Below are 22,530 nucleotides of genomic sequence, written 5' to 3'. Positions count from 1 at the left end.
GCTCTTCGCTATGGAACAGCCCACTTCCTCCACAGCCCAGCAGTTGTATTTTAACCTCTTTGGCCCTGTGCATGCTTTTTCCGCAAACCATGTGATTGTTTGAGTTTGTCTAAGCTTTGCAGCCTTGACAGGGCTCCTTTATCAGCTTGCTTGCCCACTCCTGCTGGAATAGTCTGGAAAGCCGCAGCTGGATCCAGTGATAACACTCTGGTTTGGGAGCTGCACACTGCACAGTTTCCTGTGACAGCAGAGGAGACGCTTGCAGAAAGCAGAGAGGGAGGAGTGGCTGTGCAGGCTACGTTTTCCCACAGGACAGGTCTTGATATGTGTAGAATACTGAAGCAACCCTAATTTCAGGTGCTTTTTTCTCTCTATTATGTCTTCTTACTAACTTTGCCACTGTGTTGTGCTCAGTAGTAGCTGGAGATGTTTGCCGTCACTGCCTCTGTGCTCCGGCGGGGAGCTTTGAGATACCGGGACAGCCAGTGCACCATGGCAACCATTGTATCTGGAAACAAGACCTCACAGTGAGTTCGAGGGCCCCTGCAGATCAGGTGGATCAGGTGCCTTTTTAGGCCAAGGACCTCCTTTTTTGGATACAGAGATGTTACAAATTGTATAAAATTGAGTGTTGCATTTTTATGCTCATAATATATTCATTTCATTTTTTAAATCTAATTATTAAATGATATAATAATTTATTATTAAGTCAATATATACACTACTACCTTTGAAAAGTTTGGGGTCAGTCATTTTTTTTAAAGAAATAATTTTGATCAAACGTGACACTTTTACAAAGACTTTTACATTATTACAAAATTAAATGAACGTGTTTTTTTTGTTTTTGCTTTCTGTTCATCAACAAATCTTGAAAAAATTATTATACCAAAAATATTTAATAGCACAATTATTTTCAACATTGATAATAATAAGAAATGTTTCAAATCAGTATATTAGAATGATCATGTGACAATGAAGACTGGAGTAATGATTTACCAAAATCTTCTTTGCCATTAAAGGAATATATAAAATTTTCAAATATATTAAAATATAAAATAGTTCTTTAAATTGTAATGATATTTCATAATATTTCTGCTTTTACTGTGTCAAATAAATGCAGCCTTGGTGAGAATCTTGCAGACCCCAAACTTCAGTATATAATATGTAATAATCTATTAATATAATTATTTACATACTTTATATTTACATTGCACTGCCATTGTTATTAATCATTATCAATGTATATTATATTTTAATTGTCCTTAATACACTTTATGAGAAGGACATTAAAACATTTAGGTGAAGTTCAGCTTTATCAACTTATATAGTACTTTTGTTAAATACATGTGTTCATTTATTATTTGAGATCAAACAATAATTCAAAATACCCTTTTTAAGACCCTTTAGTTAGATTTTATGCCATTCTTCACTTTATGTCCAGACAGGTGAAGGAGCGACTGAAGAAGGAGGTAGCAGAGATGAAGAATCAGTTCCCAGGCTTCAGGCCCGGCTTGGTTGTCCTGCAGGTCAGTCTGGTCCTCTCTCTCATTATAATAAACCTTGTGGTGATAGCTTGCTGTATAATTTTTTTTCTCTCCTGATAATCTGACTCCTCTTTCTTCTCTATTCTTTTTTTCTTTCGTTCTACTCCAGATGGTCATTTGGTAATGTGCCATTTTCTTTTCTCTCCCGGTTGTGGGTGTTGTGTTAAAATAGATAATCTCCCTATGGCTTCATGGTCATGTGTTGATAAATGCATAAGTGTGCAACGTGAAAGAAAGTTGTGTTAGTTTAAGGTCACCATGATAAGATAACATTAATATGGTGTGTGACTCATATCTTGGACCATAATAATATCACTGCCCGAACTGTTTGTTTTGTTGTTCTTATAAATATTTTTGGTCTGTTTTGATCAAAACATTTTTGACCATTAAATAACCAGATTTAAATCTTTAGAAAAAAAAATGCATTTAAATTTCGGTATCAAAATGCAATATTATAAATATTTTTATAATGTTTATGTATTCATGAATGTTCATAAATATTAAATGTATTAAATATATAAAACATAAAACATTTACACCAAAATGTTTTGCTTTTTTCAAATTTTTTTTTATGCATTTTTATATTTGCACATAAATAGTAGAACATTACACATACTTTTGAGAAAAACATTTTCACAGAAATATTACAACATTAGACATTTACATAATACACCATTATTTTGTAAAATTGAAACCAGTATTACATTTGAGTGAGTTGTTTGCTGATTCTGTTTTTATAGGACATAAAAATGTAAAATGTCTAAAAGTATTAAACAAACAATATATAATTTATGCACATTAGATCAATTACATTTTTACTTTTTGTACTCTTTTCACACACTCGTATACCCTGTGTTTTGTTGTAGGTTGGGGACAGAGATGACTCAAACCTCTACATCAGCATGAAGCTCAAGGCAGCGGCTGAGGTTCAGTGAGCTGATTTAATAAACAGAAATCAAGTTTATCATAAACCTCTTGCTGACACTGTCTTCCTCTCTTGCATAGATTGGGATCAATGCGAACCACATTAGGCTTCCCGAGACAGCCACAGAGGATGAAGTAAGAGAAACATGCCCCAAGCAATAACAACAATGTGATTCGCATTGTCTTGTTTTACGTCCTTTCTCTCTTTATATGTCCATGCGGTATTACTTACAACTCATTATAATGAAAATTAGAGCCTTTGGACGTCTTCGGTTCATATCAACTTTGAAGCATGCAGTTAATTCGGATCTAGTTTTGGTCAGTGTTTGGAATAGATAAATGCATTCTGAGCTATTAAATAAATATGGCAAATAGCAAATGAAACAATTTTGTGACAAAAAGGATTCGATTCTGAAGGCTGATCCCACTGATTTTCTTAAGGTCCTGCGAAGTATAGTTGCAGTAAATGAGAATCCTGCGGTCCATGGCCTCATCGTACAACTACCACTTGACTCTATCAACACAATAAACGCAGAGAAAGTAACCAATGCTGTGGCCCCAGAGAAAGATGTGGATGGGTAGGTGTTATTTGCTTGAAATGTATGTTTGAGAAGCAAACCCAGAAAAATGGGCCTGATAGTGGATTTATTTAAACTAACTGGAATAGACAGGTAGTGCAGATTTTTTTCTTTACTAGGTCAAGTTGTTGCATTTTACACACTTTTTTCCCCCATCGTTTGATCCATTGGGCCTCTGCTAGGTCTAGTTTCCAGGTCTAATCACTCTATTTGGCTCCCTTATCTGTTTTTTCCACTCAAAAGTCAGAAGGCCAAAGGCCCTTTTTGTTGATGTGTGTGGATATTGGCCTTTTTACTGATTTCAGATGAGTTGTCTAAGTAAAAATAGTTTTGAGGGGCAACTGAGTCTAAAATCTGCACAAATAAGCAATATCCACCTACAGGCTCTTGAGACATCCTATGAGAGCAATACAACTGACATGTTCAAGGCCCAGAAAGGTAGTAAGGAGATGGGTAAAATAGTCCATGTGACATCAGTGGTTCAACCCTAATTTTGTGAAGCTACAAGAATACTTTTTGTGTGCAAAGAAAACAAAAATAACTACTTTATTCAACAATTTTTTCTCTTCCGTGTCAGTCTTCGACACACGTTCATGAGAGTACCACCATGCATGCATGTGATGCTGCTGATGCAGGAAATGGTGTTCCGACGTATACGTCCATCTCTCTTAGTTCATCATCTGTATATTCTGGTTGGATTTAAGTAAGGCTGGGCAAAAATTGTAAGTCATCCTCTCTGTCGAAATCTTCAGACATGTTTACATGTTTTTATGCACCGTGTGCATCTTCCTCTGCTTGTAAACTAGGCGCAGAGTATCCGGGTTCTATGTCAGAACACAGCAGCACCACACGCATTTGTCATGGTACTCTTGTGAACGCACTGCAAAGACTGACATGGAAGAGAAGAAATGGTTGAATAAAGTTGTTATTTTTGTTTTCTTTGCACACAAAAAGTATTCTCATAGCTTCATAAAATTACTGTTGAACCACTGATGCCACATGGACTATTTAAACAATGTCCTTACTACCTTTCAGGCCTTGAAAGTTTCAGTTGCGTTGTTGTCTATGGAGGGTCAGAAAGCTCTCGGATTTCATCAAAAATATCTTAATTTGTGTTCAGAAGATGAACGAAGGTCTTATGGGTTTGGAACGACTTGAGGGTGAGTAATTAATGACAGAATTTTCATTTGTGGGTGAACTAACTCTTAACTCAAATCACACTGTAAAAAAAAATTATTTTTAATGCTGGTGCAAAAAAAAAAAACGAATTCCTGCTCTAGATAAAAGAAAGAAACATGCCTCTTTCAAAAACGTTACAGTTGCCATATTAGGTGTTGGAATTATTCTATAAATATGATATAGATCTTATAATATGCCAACATTTTCAGAAATACGCTCTTAATGTATGGCGATTATTATTTTTTTAAAACCTCCACAGAACATTGTAACTATATTATTTCATGTGTCTTCCTCTCAGCCTGAACAGTATAAATGCAGGGAAGCTGTCTCGTGGAGACCTGGGCGACTGTTTCATCCCATGCACTCCTAATGGCTGTATGGAGCTCATCAGTCAGACCGGTGGGTAGAAATCTTGTGAAGCGCTACCCATGAGCTCTAGCTCTCATCAGTCAGAATCATAGCGTGATTGTCTAGGGGACCTTCGTACTACAGCACAATGAGTGTGCGGTGTGTATATATACACACATACACAGACAGAGCGGTGCAGTCTGATGACTGGGTGGTGAAATGAGCCGCCAGGAAAGAAAAGAAGGATCCAGAACATTCTTTTTTTAGCAGCACATGAAGTTGCGTCAGAAAGGGCACGTCGCAGAAAGATAAAGAAAAGAGCTCTGATTTAAAACCCAGCGAGTTTCTTTGCCGTCTACTGCCTACATGGGCAGCATCTCTAATAAGCATAGAAATAAATAAAAATATTTGGTATAATACCTCATTTTAATTATAGAGAATGTTTTATTGGTACTTTGCTTTTTAAGGAAATTCACTACTGTTGAAAAGTTTGGGGTCGGTAAAATATTTTAATATTTGTGTAAATCCTTCTATGCTCACTAAGGCTGCATTTATTTGATCAAAAATGACAGTAAAGCACAGTAATGTTGCGAAATATTAGTGCAATTTAAATTAACTGCTTTTCATTTAAAAATATATTAAAATGTAATTCATTCCTTTGATGGCAAACATTTTTTTAGCAGCCATTACAGTCACATGATCCTTCAGAAATGATTCTAAAGGATCTGTTAGTTTGGTGCTTAAGAAACCGTTTGTATGATTATCAATTTCGAAAACAGTTGTACTGCCTAAAAGTCTTGTGAAAACCATGATACTTTTTTCAGGATTCTTTGATGAAATAGAAAAATATTAACATGATAAACATCTTTACTGACACTCTTGGTCAATTTAATGCTAAATAAATGTATTAATGTCTAAATAAAATAAAATAATAATTACATTAAAATGAATAAATACATACATACCTTTTGAACAGTAGTGTATACTGTAATGTACAACCAAAATTTCTATCACCATGTTGACCATCTGGTATGTTTTTTTATGCTGAGCATTCTGCCTTCACAAAATATACATGTGATGCTACTTTAACAATTTAGCTCAAACAAGGCAGCACAATTAAAATGAGACCTTTAGAACAGGCTTGGTGTCGATAGTGCACATTAAAATGCTCACTGGGTTTTGGAACGGAGCAAGTGTGATTCATGTGTGCAGGTGTGAGTGTGATGGGGAAGAATGCTGTCGTGATCGGCCGCAGTAAGATCGTTGGAGCTCCAATGCATGATCTGCTCTTATGGAATCACGCCACAGTGACCACCTGTCACTCAAAGACCCTTGACCTTGCTGAACAGGTTGGTTTCATCTGCTTCTCTCACGCTCTATTTTAAATCCCTTTTCCCAGTTTTGAACATGAGCATTTCTTCAGCTAGATTTTACAACAAAGAAGAGCTCATGATTCTGTTGATGAATTTAGTCTTTGCTTTGATATTGAGTTGAGACCTTGACCTGGCATGCAGTCCGGTTTAACGAATGGAGTTGGTGAATGTTGGAGTAACTTTGAGCATCTTGTTTTCTTTAGGTGGGCAGAGCAGACATCTTGGTTGTGGGTGCTGGCAGAGCTGAGATGGTGAAAGGAGAGTGGGTGAAGGAGGGGGCGGTGGTCATAGACTGTGGTATCAATCATGTACCAGGTCTCTCTGCTTGACTCTATCTAATTTGTTTGAAACAGTAATAGAATATCAAATAACTGCTGGTTTTATCTCACATGTTTACCTTTGACTCTCACACAGACAGCAGTAAAGCCAGTGGGAAACGGGTAGTGGGGGATGTGCACTACCCCTCAGCTAAAAAGCGAGCTGGATACATCACCCCAGTGCCTGGTGGAGTCGGACCCATGACGGTAGCCATGCTGATGAAGGTATCATATCAGGGGAAATATCAGGAGCAAATGACTTTGTATGCTTTGTTTGTGCACGTAGACCCAATAAGGTAAAACAAGAGTGGACAACAATGTTATTGGCAGCAAATCCTACTGACAAATGAATACTTGATTTTTTTTTTCTATATTGTATAAATAGATGACAAAATAAAAGACCAAAAGCAATCATTTTAAATGCTACAATTGAATTTAGGCATCACAACATCACAACAGTTCAAAGTTTTACATTTTGAAAGAAATTAATACTTTTATTAAGGGAGGACACATTAAATTGATCAAAAGCAAGATCAAAGACATTTATAATGTTAGAACATATTTCCATTTCAAATCAATGTTGTTCTTTTGAACTTCATGTTTATCACAAAATCCAGAAGAAGAAAAAACGTACACACAGAGTAATGACTGCTGAGTTCATCATGGGAGTAAATTACATTTTAAAATATATTAAAAAAGTAAACAGTTCATTTAATTTGAAATAATATTTCACAGTATCACTGTTTTTACTGAATTTTGGCAGATAAATTAAGCCTGGGTGAGCATAAGAGACTTCTTTCAAACATAAAAAAAACATACTTGTACAATACTGTACAGTATGAAAGGGCTTTTTTACAAATACTTATGATTTCTCATTTGGATTTTGACCAGAATACAGTAGAAAGTGCAAAGCGGTTTCTGCAGGCATACACTCCAGGAAAATGGAACATAGATTACACAAAGAAGAAACCCCAAGAGCCTCAGCCGAGGTATTGTTGTGGCATGCATGCTTATATAAAGATTGTTTAATTAAAGCATATTGTGTAAAGTGACACTTTTGTGACTCTTGCTTACCCATGTGAATGTCTGTGCATTTTCTCAGTGATGCTGACATCTCCTGTTCATGCCAAAGCAAACCAATTGGTCAGCTTGCAAGAGAGGTGGGCTTGTTTTCTGAGGAAGTGGAGCCATATGGTACGAGCAGGGCTAAGATACGACTGGATGCTCTGAAACGCATGGAGAAACAGCCTGATGGGAAATATGTGGTTGTCACTGGGTAGGATGCATCCTGAAATATAATTATGAGCATTAGCATAATCTTATAGTGTAGTAACTTTTCACAAGCGCCAAATGGGATCTTACAACACTTCATTAAGCATGGATCACACACTGCATTCACATCCAGTTTAAGCTCTGTCGTCGAGCAATTCAACAACAAACATAATGCTTTCAAAGTCAGTTCATTTTGTTATTGTGACCAGAATTACTTCTACTCCATTGGGCGAGGGAAAGCGCACCACCGCTCTCGGACTGGCTCAGGCTTTAGGGGCCCACCTGAATATCAACGCTTTTGCTTGCATGCAAGAGCCTACCCCAGGATCCTGTTTTGGTGCTAGGGGTGAGTGAGGGACAAACTTTTTTTCCCCCAGGTTTCTAAGATGACAGTGTGTGCAGAATTATTAGACAAGTTGATATATATCATTGGAAGCTAATTTCCACTGAATAAGAAAAAATCCAAACTTATTACATACTAAGTCATAATAATGTGATAAAAAAGATGTGATAAAAAATAATCACATAAAAAGTCATAATTATAAGTCATTAAAAGTACAAAATTATAAGATGAAAAAACCCTGACAAACAGTTATATAAATAAATTGAGATGAAAATTATAATTATGAAAAAAGTAAATAGTCATACAAAAACAGAATTATTATGATATCAACTATGATGAAATTGTTACAAAAAGTTGAAATTATGAGATTTAAAAATAATTTATGAGACGCTATAAAATCATTGCTGATTTACAATCTCATTGATCTGTGTGAAAGCCTGTTTCAACTTCATTTCTCACAATTGTAAACTGATTTCAAACATTTGTGAATTTATTTCTCATAAATGCGACTTTATTTCTTAAAATTGGGACTATTTTTTGCAGTGCAGCTTTTTTTTCACAGTGTGGCTTATTTCTTATTTTAAAGTTTATTCACAAAACTAGCAATTACCCATTTTATTTTAGACTCTGAGACGAAAACAGGCTTTTATAACACAAGTGTATTCTATGATTTTTTTTTCTTTTTCACTTGAGGTCATGGGTTCATTTTGTTCACAGGGATTGCTGTTGGAGGTGGATATTCTCAGATTATCCCGTTGGAGGAGGTTTGTTTGAGACCCTTTTGCAAAAGAGATTTTAAAATATATCTCATCAAATGGAACGTGAATATTTTCCAACACATTGATCCCAGGTCAGCCTTCAGTCTTCAGGTCAAAATGAGCTAATTTCTGCTGCCAGTAAAGTGGTGATGGACACTATTAAAGCACATGCTCACTATGAGACCAAGCTCTCTGAGAAGGTCAGGTTTGTGTTTGATATGTGTGTGTGTGTGTGTGTGTGTGTGTGTTTATACTCATGTGTTTGTACAGTTTGCATTTGGTATGATCTCACACATTTAAATCTTGCAGGTTTTGTTTGACCTGTTGGTTCCTCTCAGAAGGGGGCAAAGGTCCTTTTCTCCAGCACAGCTCAGCCGAATGAAGGTAAGTCATAGAAAACACAGTCTATAGTGGATAGATATTCATTTCAAATCCATTGCAGAAGTATGATGACATGGTCACAGTGTCCTTCATGACCTGTAGAAACTGGGCATTGAGAAATTCGATCCCTTGACCTTCACAGGAACCGAAATAAGACGTTTTGTCCGATTAGACATTGACCCAGACACTGCAACAGTATGTATCTGTGTCATAATTTCAATTTGACCTAGTGCCTTTTTTGAAAATGTAATTAAGGGTGATTTGTTCTTTTTAATGGGTGTCTGCGCTGTTCAGGATCCTGGCTCTCTGGAAAATGAGATCATGGCTATACTGTCACTCAGCAGCAGTGTGGAGGAGATGCAGCAGAGGCTGGCCAAGATAGTAGTAGCTACAAGCAAATCTGGAGATCCCATCACCACAGAGGATTTAGTCAGTATGTGTGTTCACGTGTTTGTGTGTGTCTGTATATGTGTGGGATCTAATCTACACAACCTTGTCATCACAGGATGTGAGTGGTCCGTTGGCCATGCTATTGAAAGGCACCCTGAAACCTGTCTTGATGCAAACTGTAGAGGTAAGATTTAATAGCACATAATGTTACATGACCACTGAAAATGTCATTGTCATATTTTCTGTATAAATATTTTAGAATCACTGCACACAGAATCCTTCTTATTTAATTATTTCAGCTCTGTCAGATTCTGTCTCAGCACATCTCAGTCTTTCTCTCTAGGGTACACCAGTGTTTCTTCACACCAGCCCATTAGCTGATATTGCCCAAGGCAGTATATATATATAAGGGCTGTCAATTAAAATTTTTAATCGAATTAATTGCATGATGTGTCGATTAATTAATCTAATTAATCGCAATTTACATTTGGCTTTGAAAATACCCACAAAAGATTATTTAAAGCTATTTTTGTGTTAAATGAGAAACTATTAAGTAGACATTACAAATAGTAGCTTTAGGAAGAAATGTTTTATTTGATTCAACAGAAAATGTATTACACATAAATGTTTAGGCTACAATGGCCTAACATAAATGGAACATAAAAGAAGATAATTTGAATAATATCTCCGTTTTTTTTTTATTATTCATGCAATGAAAGTCACTGGTAACCAAAACAGCTTTGTTACCATCTTCAAAATACCTTCTTTTATGTTCCTCAAAAGAAAGTAAGTCATTCAGGTTTGAGTAAATTACATAATTTATTTATTTATTTTTATTTTTATTTTAAATGAAATAATACAGTGATACTCTAAATAAGAGATTAAAACTGCCAGCAGGTGGCGGTAAATGTCTTTATGAGTCATTCATTCATTCATGCGAATCGTTCAAATGGCTGATTCATTCAGGAATTTAGTAAAAGGCTCAGGCCCTGTCCCAAATGGAACACTTCATGTGCACTTTCGGTCTTGAGGACTTAAGCCTGTGTTATACTTTCCGCATGAGCAATCCGGACGCGGATGTCCTGCAGAGTTTAGCCCCAACCCTGAAAAAAACCTCACCTGCCTGTAGCCTTACTAATTCTGAAGACCTTAATTAGCTTGTTCAGGTGTGTTTGATTAGGGTTAGAGCTAAGCTCTGCAGGACATCGGCACTCTAGGACTGACGTTGCCTACGCCTGCCGTAGGATGTCCCATTCATCATTTTAAAATTCAGAAGGGTGCTCGCGAGCGCCCCCTTCTGCTGAGCCCGCAAGCCTGCGAGCTAAGTGGCCGACTTCTAAAGATGGTCCTCACTGCAGAACACAAGATCCAGGGGGCGAGGTTGGATCCAGATCCAACTCCTCCCGCCTTACATATACGTAAACCTACCCGTCCTCCACCCCCTGATCCCTAAATCCACCCATCTCCACCCCCTAGATGTGGATCCAACCCCACCCCCTGGATCTTTGTTCTGCAGTGAGGGGCTACTGGCTCAGATTCGGTTTTCTGTCAACATGACTCAGCCTCCTCTTGCGGACTAGAGTTCCCTCTATGCTTCCCTTTATGCTTTGTGTAACTATCATTCACCAATTAGGAATGAGTGTGTTTTTGTTGGTCTGTTTTTTTTATCCAGATCCAACTCCTCCCACCTTACATATACCTAAACCTACCCGTCTCCACCCCCTGATCCCTAAACCCATCTCCACCCCCTAAACCTACCATTTCCACCCCCTAGATGTGGATCCAACCCCACCCCCTGGATCTTTGTTCTGCAGTGAGGGGCTACTGGACTTCTACCTGGCAGTCAAAGCGGCATTATGTCACGAAAGTGCAGACTCTTGAGGAAATCCATGAGGGTTTAAAGGGTTAGTTCACCCAAAAATGAAAATTAGCCCATAAATTACTCACCCTAGTCATCCTAGGTGTATATGACTTTCTTCTTTCAGACGAATCCAGTCGGAGTTATATTAAAAATTGTCTTTGATATCAAAGACAATTTTTAATATAACTCCGACTGGATTCGTCTGAAAGAAGAAAGTCATATACACCTAGGATGACTAGGGTGAGTAATTTATGGGCTAATTTTCATTTTTGGGTGAACTAACCCTTCAAGGTGCCATTTGGGACAGGGCCTCACTTTATGATGGGGCTTTGATTCAACCAATTCGTTCAAAACGTGGATTCATTCATTTTCATTCATCATTTTGCTCGGAGACACACAACAATTCTGTTGTGGCTTTAATATTTTTGTTGGAAAAACTGAGCAAAAACAGACAATATTGTGTTTAAAATATAAAACAATATTAACTGAACTGTTGTAGGCTATAAAAACTTGTGGTATTCGGACATAAGCAGCACTCGTGTTGCTCTCGCTGCTCGTGTGATATCGCCTATCATGATATAAATATGAGACAAAAACTCATACAGGGGCATTTTTTACCCCAATATCTTGAATTTTAGGGTATAACTGCATTTACGGAGTTGTTTCCCTGCATCATAAAATTTGTCAACAGTCAACTGTATGAAATGTAAGATGACGTACAGGTGTGGGGGTGGGGCCAATGTGTTAACTGCGTTAAAATATATTTTAATTGCGTTATATGGCTTTAATATTTTTGTTGGAAAAACTGAGCAAAAACAGACAATATTGTGTTTAAAATATAAAACAATATTAACTGAACTGTTGTAGGCTATAAAAACTTGTGGTATTCGGACATAAGCAGCACTCGTGTTGCTCTCGCTGCTCGTGTGATATCGCCTATCATGATATAAATATGAGACAAAAACTCATACAGGGGCATTTTTTACCCCAATATCTTGAATTTTAGGGCATAACTGCATTTATGGAGTATATATATATTTTTTTTTTTTAACACATTTGCTTATAATTCTGTAATGCTGTACATTCTGCATAAATACACTACTGTTCAAAAGTTTCAAAAATGAATTATTTTATTCAGGAAGGACACATTAAATGATCAGTAGTGACAGTAAAGATGGTTTTTAATAGTGCAGTGTTTTCTGAAGGATCATGACACTGAAGACTAGAGTAATGGCTGCTGAAAATTCAGATTTGCCATCACAGGAATATATTGCATTTTAAAATTTATTCAAATAGAAACCGGATTTTAAATACAATTTTAAATTGTAATAATATTCCACAATATTGCTGGTTTTACTGTGTTTTTGGGCCTTGGTGCGCAACCTTGTTGCATTTTGTTGACTTTTGAACCGTGGTGTATTATCACATCTAGGTTTAGGTTTGTGTAATAGAAACAACAAAAACTAATGCACAAGTCGTCACAATATTCAAACTCTGTCTAATCTACTCTTTCCTGTCTTTGCAGTCACTGAGTCTGGTCACGGGGCTGACATTGGCTTGGAGAAATTTTTCAACATTAAATGTCGCTGCTCAGACCTGCGGCCAGATGTGGTAGTGATGGTGGCCACTGTTCGTACCCTGAAGATGCATGGTGGTGCCCCCCCTGTGAGTCAGACCCACAAATTTATAGACAGCTTTTCATTATATATTCACTTGAGCCTATAACACATAGATTGTGCTTATTAAGCACTCTTGTGCTTGTTCTCACCGAGGCAATATCTCACATTGTCTTTACACTTGTTTTCTTTCTTGTTTATAGGTCCAAGCTGGTTTGCCCCTTCCAAAAGAGTATTCACAGGAGGTAGTACACCCTTTCAAGTTGTGTAACCTTTTTATGTACAATTCTGAATGTTCATATTTGTAAGGGTTAAGCCATATTACTGCAAGAAAATTTGAATGACATTTCTGAAAGTGAGTGGATGAGTTTAGTATATTTTACATGAGATATTTTCTGCAAAGTAGAACCTAAAGCAGCTGGAGAGAGGCTGTTGTCATCTGAAGAGACAGGTGGAAAATGCACAAGCATTTGGTTTGCCAGTGATCGTAGCTGTCAACAAATTCAGGTACAATATCAAACAGCAAACCAAAAGTGCTGTCTGTGTGTATTTTGTCTAGCTATTTGTAACTAGTCACACATTATTATCAATATCCATCCATCTATTTTCCATACCGCTTTATCTTCTATAGGGTCATGGCAGGGATTATTACCCACGTGTACTATTTTATGCTTTTTCACTCATATATCTCTAATTATAATCTAATAATTACATTTTACGAGCTCACAAGCCAAACTGAACCACACACAGTACTCCTACTCTGAGTGAATGTGTGTGAAAATGGGCTCTGATTGTATTTGGCGTAGCTCTGATACTCACACTGAGCTGGAGCTGGTGTGTGGCCAGGCTAGGCAGGCTGGAGCCTTTGAAGCAGTGCAGTGCACTAACTGGTCTGATGGGGGCGCTGGAGCGCTGGCTCTGGCAGAAGCTGTTCAGAGAGCAGCTAAACTACCTGGACAGTTCAGGTTCCTCTACGACCCACAGGTGAGAAGTGGCATAGTGGGTAAGATTTGGACTGGCAACTTAAAAAAATGTAGCTTTAAATCCCACTTTTACAACTGAAACTGATACTAAATGTACTGTACTTTGCTTTGTGTAAAAGCATCAGCTGAATAACTAGGTGTTAGAGGAAGTGAAAGGATATTTGTTTGCGGCATCATTAAATTCCTTATACAAGTACACAGTGGAGCAATTTTACTTTCACTCTGGATTTTTCATTACCCAGTGTCTTTGTGCTCTTCTTTCCCACGCATATTCTGAGCTCAATTAACACTTTATATATAGAGCTGTTTCATTAGCAGCCAATGACTTTATAATGCATGAAATCTTTTTAATTGACAAGGCCTAAATATAACCAGCATGAAAACTTTTCATAGCAAATTAAGGCTAGGAGGACGTCTGTATGTATTAAGTACAGAAAGGTTCCACTGGTGGAATAAAGGCAAAATCCATTATTCATACTAATGCATTATTAAACACAGATAAATGGCTATTTTCAGATTCCAGCTACCGATAAGTTAAGGACTGTGGCACAAAAGATGTATGGTGCAAAAGATATCGAGCTGTCTCCAAAAGCAAAAGAAAAGCTTGCGCTTTATACAAAACAGGTAAGCTTCATTTTCATTATAATTCTGTTTAATTATATATACATATAGCAGACTAAGAAATAGTATTCATAAACCTCTCCGATATTTGTTTACTTATAGAACATACTTTATTAATGAGATGTTTGTCATCAAATACAGTATATACTTTAACACTAATAGTAATACTCTGTTAATTGATGTGGGTTGTACTAGTTAGTAGAAGCGGCTCAGAGTTTTTAAATAAAACATTGTATGACATATTGTGGATGGAAAATTTTGTGTAACAGAGTTGAAAGAATGAGTTTGTAATGTATGCCTGTCTGCCTGAGGCAGAGTGTAACATTCTCTCTTATTCCACTTCTTTTTTTCATCATTTTTGTTTTTCCTCTTTTAAAGGACTTTGGGAATTTGCCAGTTTGCATAGCTAAGACACACCTGTCCTTGAGAAATGACCCTATGTCGAACTTCATGCTGCCCATAACTGATATCAAGGCCAATGCTGGAGCAGGTTTTCTCTGCTGTCTTACTGAATCGGTGAGCTTTATACTCCATATCTATATATATAATATTAGAACTAGATATATTAATACTCATATTCTAAATCTGAGGTCAGCATGATTTTTTTTTTTTATTATTTAACAAGGAATTTGTTAATTAAAGTGAAAAAGCGACGACAAAAGTGAAGACATACTGTTACAAACAATCTATTTCAAATAAATGCTGATCTTTTGAACTTTAAACAATTTTGAGAAATAATTATCCCAGCTTCCACAAAAATATTAAGCTGTGCAACTGTTTAGACACTGATAATAATAAGAACTGTTTCTTGAGCACCACATCAGCATATTAGAAGTATTTCTAAAGCATCATGTGACACTGAAGACTGGAGTAATGATGCTGAAAATTCAGCTTTGCCATCACAGGAATATAATACATTTTAAAATTTATTAAAATAGCAAACAACCAATTTAAATTGTAATCACATTTCACAATGCTACTGCTTTTACTGTAGTTTTGATCAAATAAATGCAGATTTGGTAAGCGTTAGAGACTTCTTTCAAAAATATAAAAAAATCTCCAAATGTTTTAATGGTAGTGTATGAGACTATATTCCCATTTAATTGTTTTTAGTGACTTGTTCAGCATCATAATTTACAACTGATATGTGTCTCCGAAACTAATTTAAACAGAAACATAAGACACAAATCAAATTTATACTTTTTGTATAAATGGTGTACATAACTGCATCAAATGAGCCCAATCACATTACACCATATCTCCATACCTGAGGAAGGAAAAACATAATAGCAAGTGATTGTTGTTGTCAACCATTGTTAATGATGACTTTTTTACTTTACTTTTTACTTTTAGTCATTTTACAAATCAAACTACATTAGTTTATCAGTAATCCTAAAAAAATAACATTATAAAAATAATAATGATTACTGGCTGAACACACTAAAGGAAGATAAAATGATGAGATTACACTGAGGTGGTTGACCTCTAATCAGATGATGTCATTGGTTTATTTCTGTCCCCCTCGGTCAGTCACTCATCGGTTGAGCCTACAGTGCAGAAAAAAAGAGAGAATATTTGGTCACACATGTTTTGGATATTTTTATCCAGACACGTTGCTAGGCTGCATGCCTGTGCTGAAAATGAGCTGTTCAACAAAATCCACTGGTGGTCCAAGTGACCTTATCCAACATTTTTGTTCATTACAGATTACAAATGTAAGTCAATTTATTAAACCGCTCTTCAGGGTAACAGTCATTTTCATATGCGATTTCGTAACTTGGCTCAGCATGATTTTGTTGAGCTCGTTGGACTGTTTTTATTTTATTTTTTTTCTGTTCATTGCTTCAGCTAGCTTTTGTTGTCTTAGGGGAAAAAACATAAATGGGTGTATTATTAAGACAGCAAAATAACTCCTCCATGATAACACCAGATTGACTAATTTCTTCAAACTCTCCAACAGACAAATACAGAAATGGATGATCCCATGTGGCCTTGTTTCCATGGCAACAACCTTTACAGTGCCAGCAAGTAGTGCAATGGTTACTCACTAAGATGGGCAAGCTGAAATTGGTTTAATTAATGGCCAATCAAACTTTTAGTAAGTGGAAAGAAACCGTTTTCTTTTTAACATGGCTAAATGATTTCTAAAACCTACAAATACTCTTAAGTCAAATAGTGGCATCATATTCTAGCTCTGTATGATCAACATGTATAGTATTTTCATGCAACTGCTGTTTTTTATTTGCTATAAAAGCAACTAATTATGTCTTTTTCACTGTATTAAGTGTACATTTGTAAAAGACAAATGATGTTGCTCTGTATTTTAGAAATTCACTCCAGATCTCACAGTTATTACGCTGTGATTCTTGATCCATATGATATTTTAGCCATGACTGAGCTTTAGCAACACAGAACCAATTGTCTGTCAGTATTTTTCCTATTACGCTAACGTTTGCCAGTATTATTGAAAGCCGCATTTGTTTTTATAGATAATATGTGACTATATGAGATAGCGTAATGTCTATATGTTTACTCTATCTATATGCTGTCTTATTTGACTCCAATAAAATCTTGGCTTAGCCTTTAATGAAGTTTCCAGTTGCTATAGATACTAAGCTTGCCAACCTGATTGTAGACTATAATTAGATAATTGTATATTTGTCCAGTTTAGTCCAGTTTATTTTTAGCCTCTTCTTCAATACACGTTACCCAGCAGCCATTGCTGCTGTCCAGTAGTCAATGATCACTGTCAATGTGTCCCTTACAGTTATCTGAAGCTGTGTGACTAGAAAAGCATTCTGTTTCTAGGGTAAAAACATGTGCGTATACCATGCTGTGCTGATATTGAATTTGAGCTAATCAAAAATGAAACCCAACATTTCGGAGTCCTATTTTAACAAAGGATTGCTGGTTTGTTTTAATTTGGCTTAAAATGTGACATTCATACATAGACATGATAAACACCTTTGTATGCAGATACTTACAGAAACTCATATAAAAGGCGTTATCATATTTTAGTACATTGCGCTTTGTAAAATTAATGTTGAATGGGTCTGTCACCATGAAAATAGAGCCATATTTGCTAAGTGGGATACTGAGTGTGCATCTGGCCTGTTTGATTCAGGGGTTAGTTCAAGACATTGCCACCAGGTTTATCAGTATGAGGCAGCCTATTCAAGTGAACCGGTGTAAACTCCGCCAGACCTAAATACATTTATGTGGTAGCTTTGTTGAGTACTTTGTATGTTTTTGGTGTTCTGGTGCGGCTTTCAAGGGCATATTTTCCTCAGACCTCTGGGACCTAACGTCACTGAGCATTAGCATTGGTGGCTTTGAGCTTGAAATAACATTTCATGCATGAGATGTCAAGACTTGTGTCATATATATCCTGAGTGAAAGAAGCAATCCCTCTTCTGAACGAAGTTTAAAGCATGCCTGAATGATAAAAAAGGCTGCTGTCCGACTAAAAGATCCATAAGGAAATGTCTGCTACTGACATAGATATAAATTAGACCCTGGGAAAATAAGATAACAGGTCATATTTGCACATTTGTCTTTTGCAAACATCAAGCAAGCCTCCAAATGACAATTAATTTCTGTGTGCCATCTACTCATCACGGACATTTCATTTAATTCCAGATTAGATTTTCAGTCGTTATGTATCATAGAATAACAGTTAGTCTTAAAAATAATAGTTCCAAAAGGAAGTTTTTGTAGTGATGCAATAGAAAAAAATCATTTTTGGTTCCACAAAGAACTTTTCAAGGAACAGTTCTTAAAATAACTATTTTATTTCTTAGTGTGAAGAATATTTTAATAATATAACCAACCTTTTTCCAGACCCTTTGGTGGAATGGAAAGGAATGGATGGAGCCATCAATGCCAATAAAGAACCTTTATTCTTTAGAGTGTAGCCTGCAAATTTAGCCCTTTTAGGTTAGGGTGATTTTTTTATTTAAATTTTTTTATTTATTTGGAGTTGATCTCCATCACTAAAACATTTTATTTTTATTTTTAAAAATATGATTTTCTAAACAAAAAGGTAAAGAACTGTTATGTTTTTGGGTGTTTATATATACACCCCAAAACATAACAGTTCTTTACTACCTGTGCATTGCATTAAATGGGTTTACTGCATACCTGCCAGCCAATCAGAATCCAGTATTCCGACAGACCATGGAATATATATATATATATATATATATATATACTGTATATATACGTGTATATATATATAAAATCGTGTGTGTGTGGTTCAGGTATACAAAATGTCCCCAACAAAGATGGCAATATCCAAAAACCTTGTCCTTGTATGGACATTTTTTGGCCCCCATGAGGAAACGATCTTATAAATCATACATAGTGTTTTTTGAAAATCTAAAAATGCAGAAAGTTTCCTGTAAGGGCTAGGTTTACGTGTAAGGTAATGAAAATACTGTTTGTACAGTATAAAAACCATTACGCCTATGGAATGTCCCCATAAAACATGGAAACCCAACGTGTGTGCGTGCGTGTGTGTATGTGCGTGTGTGTGCGCGTGTCACAATAATCAGTTTTTACACACATTATTTATAACAATTTATGACGATTATAATTGTCCCTTGTTTTGGCATAATTTTCATCAGGACCAACAAATAGAAAATAAATGAACAAAACTTAGAATGCTTGGTAACCAAGGAGACAAATTTGCCAGTTATGAGATGAAATGCAGGCATTTAATGTGCTAAGAAAAAACAAGGTAGCCTAATTGTCACATAAACCAAATATATTATTCATAATTTCCAGTTAAGTTTTCATATTATCAAATATTCAAAATTATTTGAAAACGATGTACACTGACCATTAATTGGACATTTTGAACATTGTAAGTAGATAGCCTAAATTAAACTAATGGAAGTGTGAAATGCGTTTCAGGGGCCAAAAGTAGGCTACTAGTTGCCTGCTTTTTAGTGTTTTTTTTCCCCCGACTTTTTTTTTATGGATAAAGGTGGGGAAAACGTGTCAGGAAATTGTGTATGGCGAGTGTGTATGGTCGCCGTGATGGATATCAATAATATCTTCACATTAGCACTAGCAGAGCCTTCTCCGTGTTGATTGGATGGGTGATCGGCACGCTCACACAAACCGTCAATCAGCTGGTCGTCATGGAAACAGTTAGGCGCGTAAAGTGCTGTGAGTCGGCGCAAGTCTCTGCGCGCGGCAGATCTGTGAGGGGATTTATAAACGCTCTTGGAATATCATCGCCCCAGACCGTGAAAATAGTTTATGTCGTGCTCTGTGCTTTACAGGTAGGTGTTTTAACGTATTATTAATTAGTACATTGTTGTAGGACTTTTTTAATATTAGTTAACATGCTGTTCTGAGTTATCTTTAATAACCATATTAAGTTAAAGTAAGGACCGTTTGCATTCGTCTCAAATTTACAGACGTCACAAACAAAATAGGGTTTTGTCGGAATAGCCTTCGAGTTTTGACTTTGCACTGAGATACATTTATTCCTGTAGCCTATCATTTAAAGAAAGTGTTGGGAGATAGAGTTATTATTTGCCCTTCATTGTGTTTAGTTCACTTTTACTGTTAGCAAAACGCCTATTGAATTCTTTATATAGCCAAAATGATGTTTTTAATGAGACTTTTTGTGAGTTCATGTTGTTTGTGCTATAAACATTGTAGCACATTGCAGATGTCATCTCTCAGTATGATCAAAATATAAACATTTCAAATGAACAATAGCCTATATCAAAAAGCTTATTACTGAACACAAATCAGGCAATAGATATGTTTCAATCAACAAATGAAATACAGAAAACCTTTAACTTCACCAAGACAATGTTTTGTGTTGGTTTGCAGCATCTCCACGTCTTTAAACTGACAATATGTAAGCAGAGAAAACATCCTCTTGGGTAATTGATCCAGTATTGTCAGTTTGGACTATTATTGACTTTGGTACAGTTTGATTAACCATGTCCACACAAGAGACAGAATTACCCGACAGTCAGGAGAGGGGGGGTTTAAAGAGAAAACTGACGGGTCCACCAAGACTTTTGCTGGGGAAGTCAAAATCAAGGGAGAAACTGGAAGGTAAATCTCAGAGAAGGCAAAGACAAGGTAAAAGTTGTGATAGCACAGCGGAGAATAATGATCAAGAAAATTATGGAAATGAATCCTCACTTATTACCCACCACAGCCCAGAAAACCCCTCAGAGGAGAAGGAAACCCAGCCAGATGCTCCAGGAGATACCTCAGGAATTCTTGTAACATTGGAGCATAGTGAAAGCAAAGATGAAAATATGGAAAGTAAAACAAAAATGACCAGAAGCACTTCAAAAACATCCATTAAAAGGACGTTTTCCTCACTCTTCAGGTGTGGAAAAAGGGAGGAATCAGAGAGAACAGAAAACGAGACTTTGAATCCTCAAAAAACAAAGAAAAACAGAAACAAAGCTCAACACAGTATGTGTAACTCCATGGATGAGAATAAACTGAGTGATGTAAACAAGGAAGTTCCTAATGGGAAAAGTAAAACTAGGCCTTTATTTACAGTATGGCCCCTTTGTATGAGATCTACCACATCCAATGTCAATCTAGGAAGGGGATGTAGAGAGCAAGACAATAGCATGGTTTTTCAGGAGATAACGGCAACAAAAGGTTTGACATTTAAAAAGATCTACCGCATCTTTCCAAGAAAGAAGAAAGCATATCATATTGATCAGTTTGAGGATAATGCTCCCAAGGAATCACAAAAAGAAGAAACTGATCAACTGAATCAATCACCTGAGGCTGCTTTGGACAGTTCCAGTATAGAAAAAGAAGAGAACCAAAAGGAAGAACAAGACATAAAAGTGGAAAGCATTCCAGAGACATTTACATTCAGTGCAGAGGTGAGCGTTAACACACATATTGAGTCTGACCACATGGATGAGAATAAGGAAATATGTATTGACCAAGATGTTAATATAAATAAAGAAGAAAACCAGGTATTAAAAACGAATGGTGTTTTGGATTCTGAGGTTCCTCCATCGTGTTGCAGTGAGTTTCCAGGCACATCATCATCTGGTGATCTGCTAGTCTTAATTGAGAAGCCTATTAAAAATGATGTCAAATGCAAGCCAGTGATTACTATAGAGCAAGCATATTCATCAGAGGAAGAGAACATGAATGAGACACCTCAGTTTGATGGTCTCACAGTGAATGCATCCTGGCAACATTTAAGAATAAACAGCCTAACAATCAACACACTGCATCCTTCTGACCTAAATATGTCTCCTGAACTGGACCACAGCCATTGTAATGAGACCTTACTGATTCAGACGGCAATTTCAATGGTGCAAGCAGCCATTCGTGGCGCTGTGGAGCAACTCACAATCGAACAGCAGCACAATCAGATAAGTTTGGATCATGCGTAACCACACATATCTATATTCTTTATTCAGCAAATGGTTTCATATTTCTCTATCATGGTATAAATAAAGCTGTGTGTAACAGATGGAAAAAAAAGAGAGGAGGAATTGGTGTGTATAAACAAACAATTGTAATGTTTATTATTGATGTCGGATTGTGGAAAAGTTTGTAATTTTATGTCATTTTAATGCTGTGTTTGTACTTGCATGATTAACTTTTGTCATATATTCATTAATGTTACCTTCTATTTTTCCTATTTTTTATATGGCAATGTCACTGCAGTCTAGTTTCTATAGCAATGAATATCCCACACGACTCTGAGAAGGCAACAAGCCACATGCTTATGATATGTTGTGTGAAACTGCCTTCCATCAACATTTAGGGCAACGTTTTTAATGAAAATATGTGGTCTGAGAAGTACCCATGTGCATATAGGATGCTCTTTTCATATTTAAATGAGGCCCTGACTGAAGCCTTCAGTGAAATTGTTAGATGTTTAGTCACTGTATACTGTACATCTCAAACTTGGGAGTTACGCTTAAAGATAATGACTACACATAGTTGGCAGCAGAGATTATGTTTGCTTTTGTGACTACATGCTACTCTCTTGTGGCATTGAGATGTTACTACAAGACGGTCAA

General features: G+C 36.4%; 1 protein-coding gene and 1 pseudogene across 1 annotated transcript; both read left to right on the top strand.

Moving 5' to 3' along the window:
- LOC107659185 (C-1-tetrahydrofolate synthase, cytoplasmic-like) lies at positions 1-17,064 on the top strand (annotated as a pseudogene).
- Positions 17,065-20,350: 3,286 nt separating this feature from the next.
- On the top strand, positions 20,351-22,015 carry LOC107659159 (uncharacterized). Its single transcript, XM_016447995.1, has one exon. It carries the CDS (start codon positions 20,452-20,454, stop codon positions 21,892-21,894), a length of 1,443 nt encoding a protein of 480 aa, XP_016303481.1. The 5' UTR covers positions 20,351-20,451; the 3' UTR covers positions 21,895-22,015.
- The last annotated feature ends 515 nt before the right edge of the window (positions 22,016-22,530 follow it).

This window comes from Sinocyclocheilus anshuiensis, unplaced genomic scaffold (genome assembly GCF_001515605.1).
Source record: "Sinocyclocheilus anshuiensis isolate Anshui unplaced genomic scaffold, SAMN03320099.WGS_v1.1 scaffold423, whole genome shotgun sequence".
NCBI classification, from domain to species: domain Eukaryota; kingdom Metazoa; phylum Chordata; class Actinopteri; order Cypriniformes; family Cyprinidae; genus Sinocyclocheilus; species Sinocyclocheilus anshuiensis.
This window is presented reverse-complemented; position numbering and strand designations above follow the sequence as displayed.

Excerpts from the sequence above, each read along its gene's own strand:
- LOC107659159 (XM_016447995.1), top strand. The coding sequence starts at position 20,452 with ATGTCCACACAAGAGACAGAATTACCCGACAGTCAGGAGAGGGGGGGT.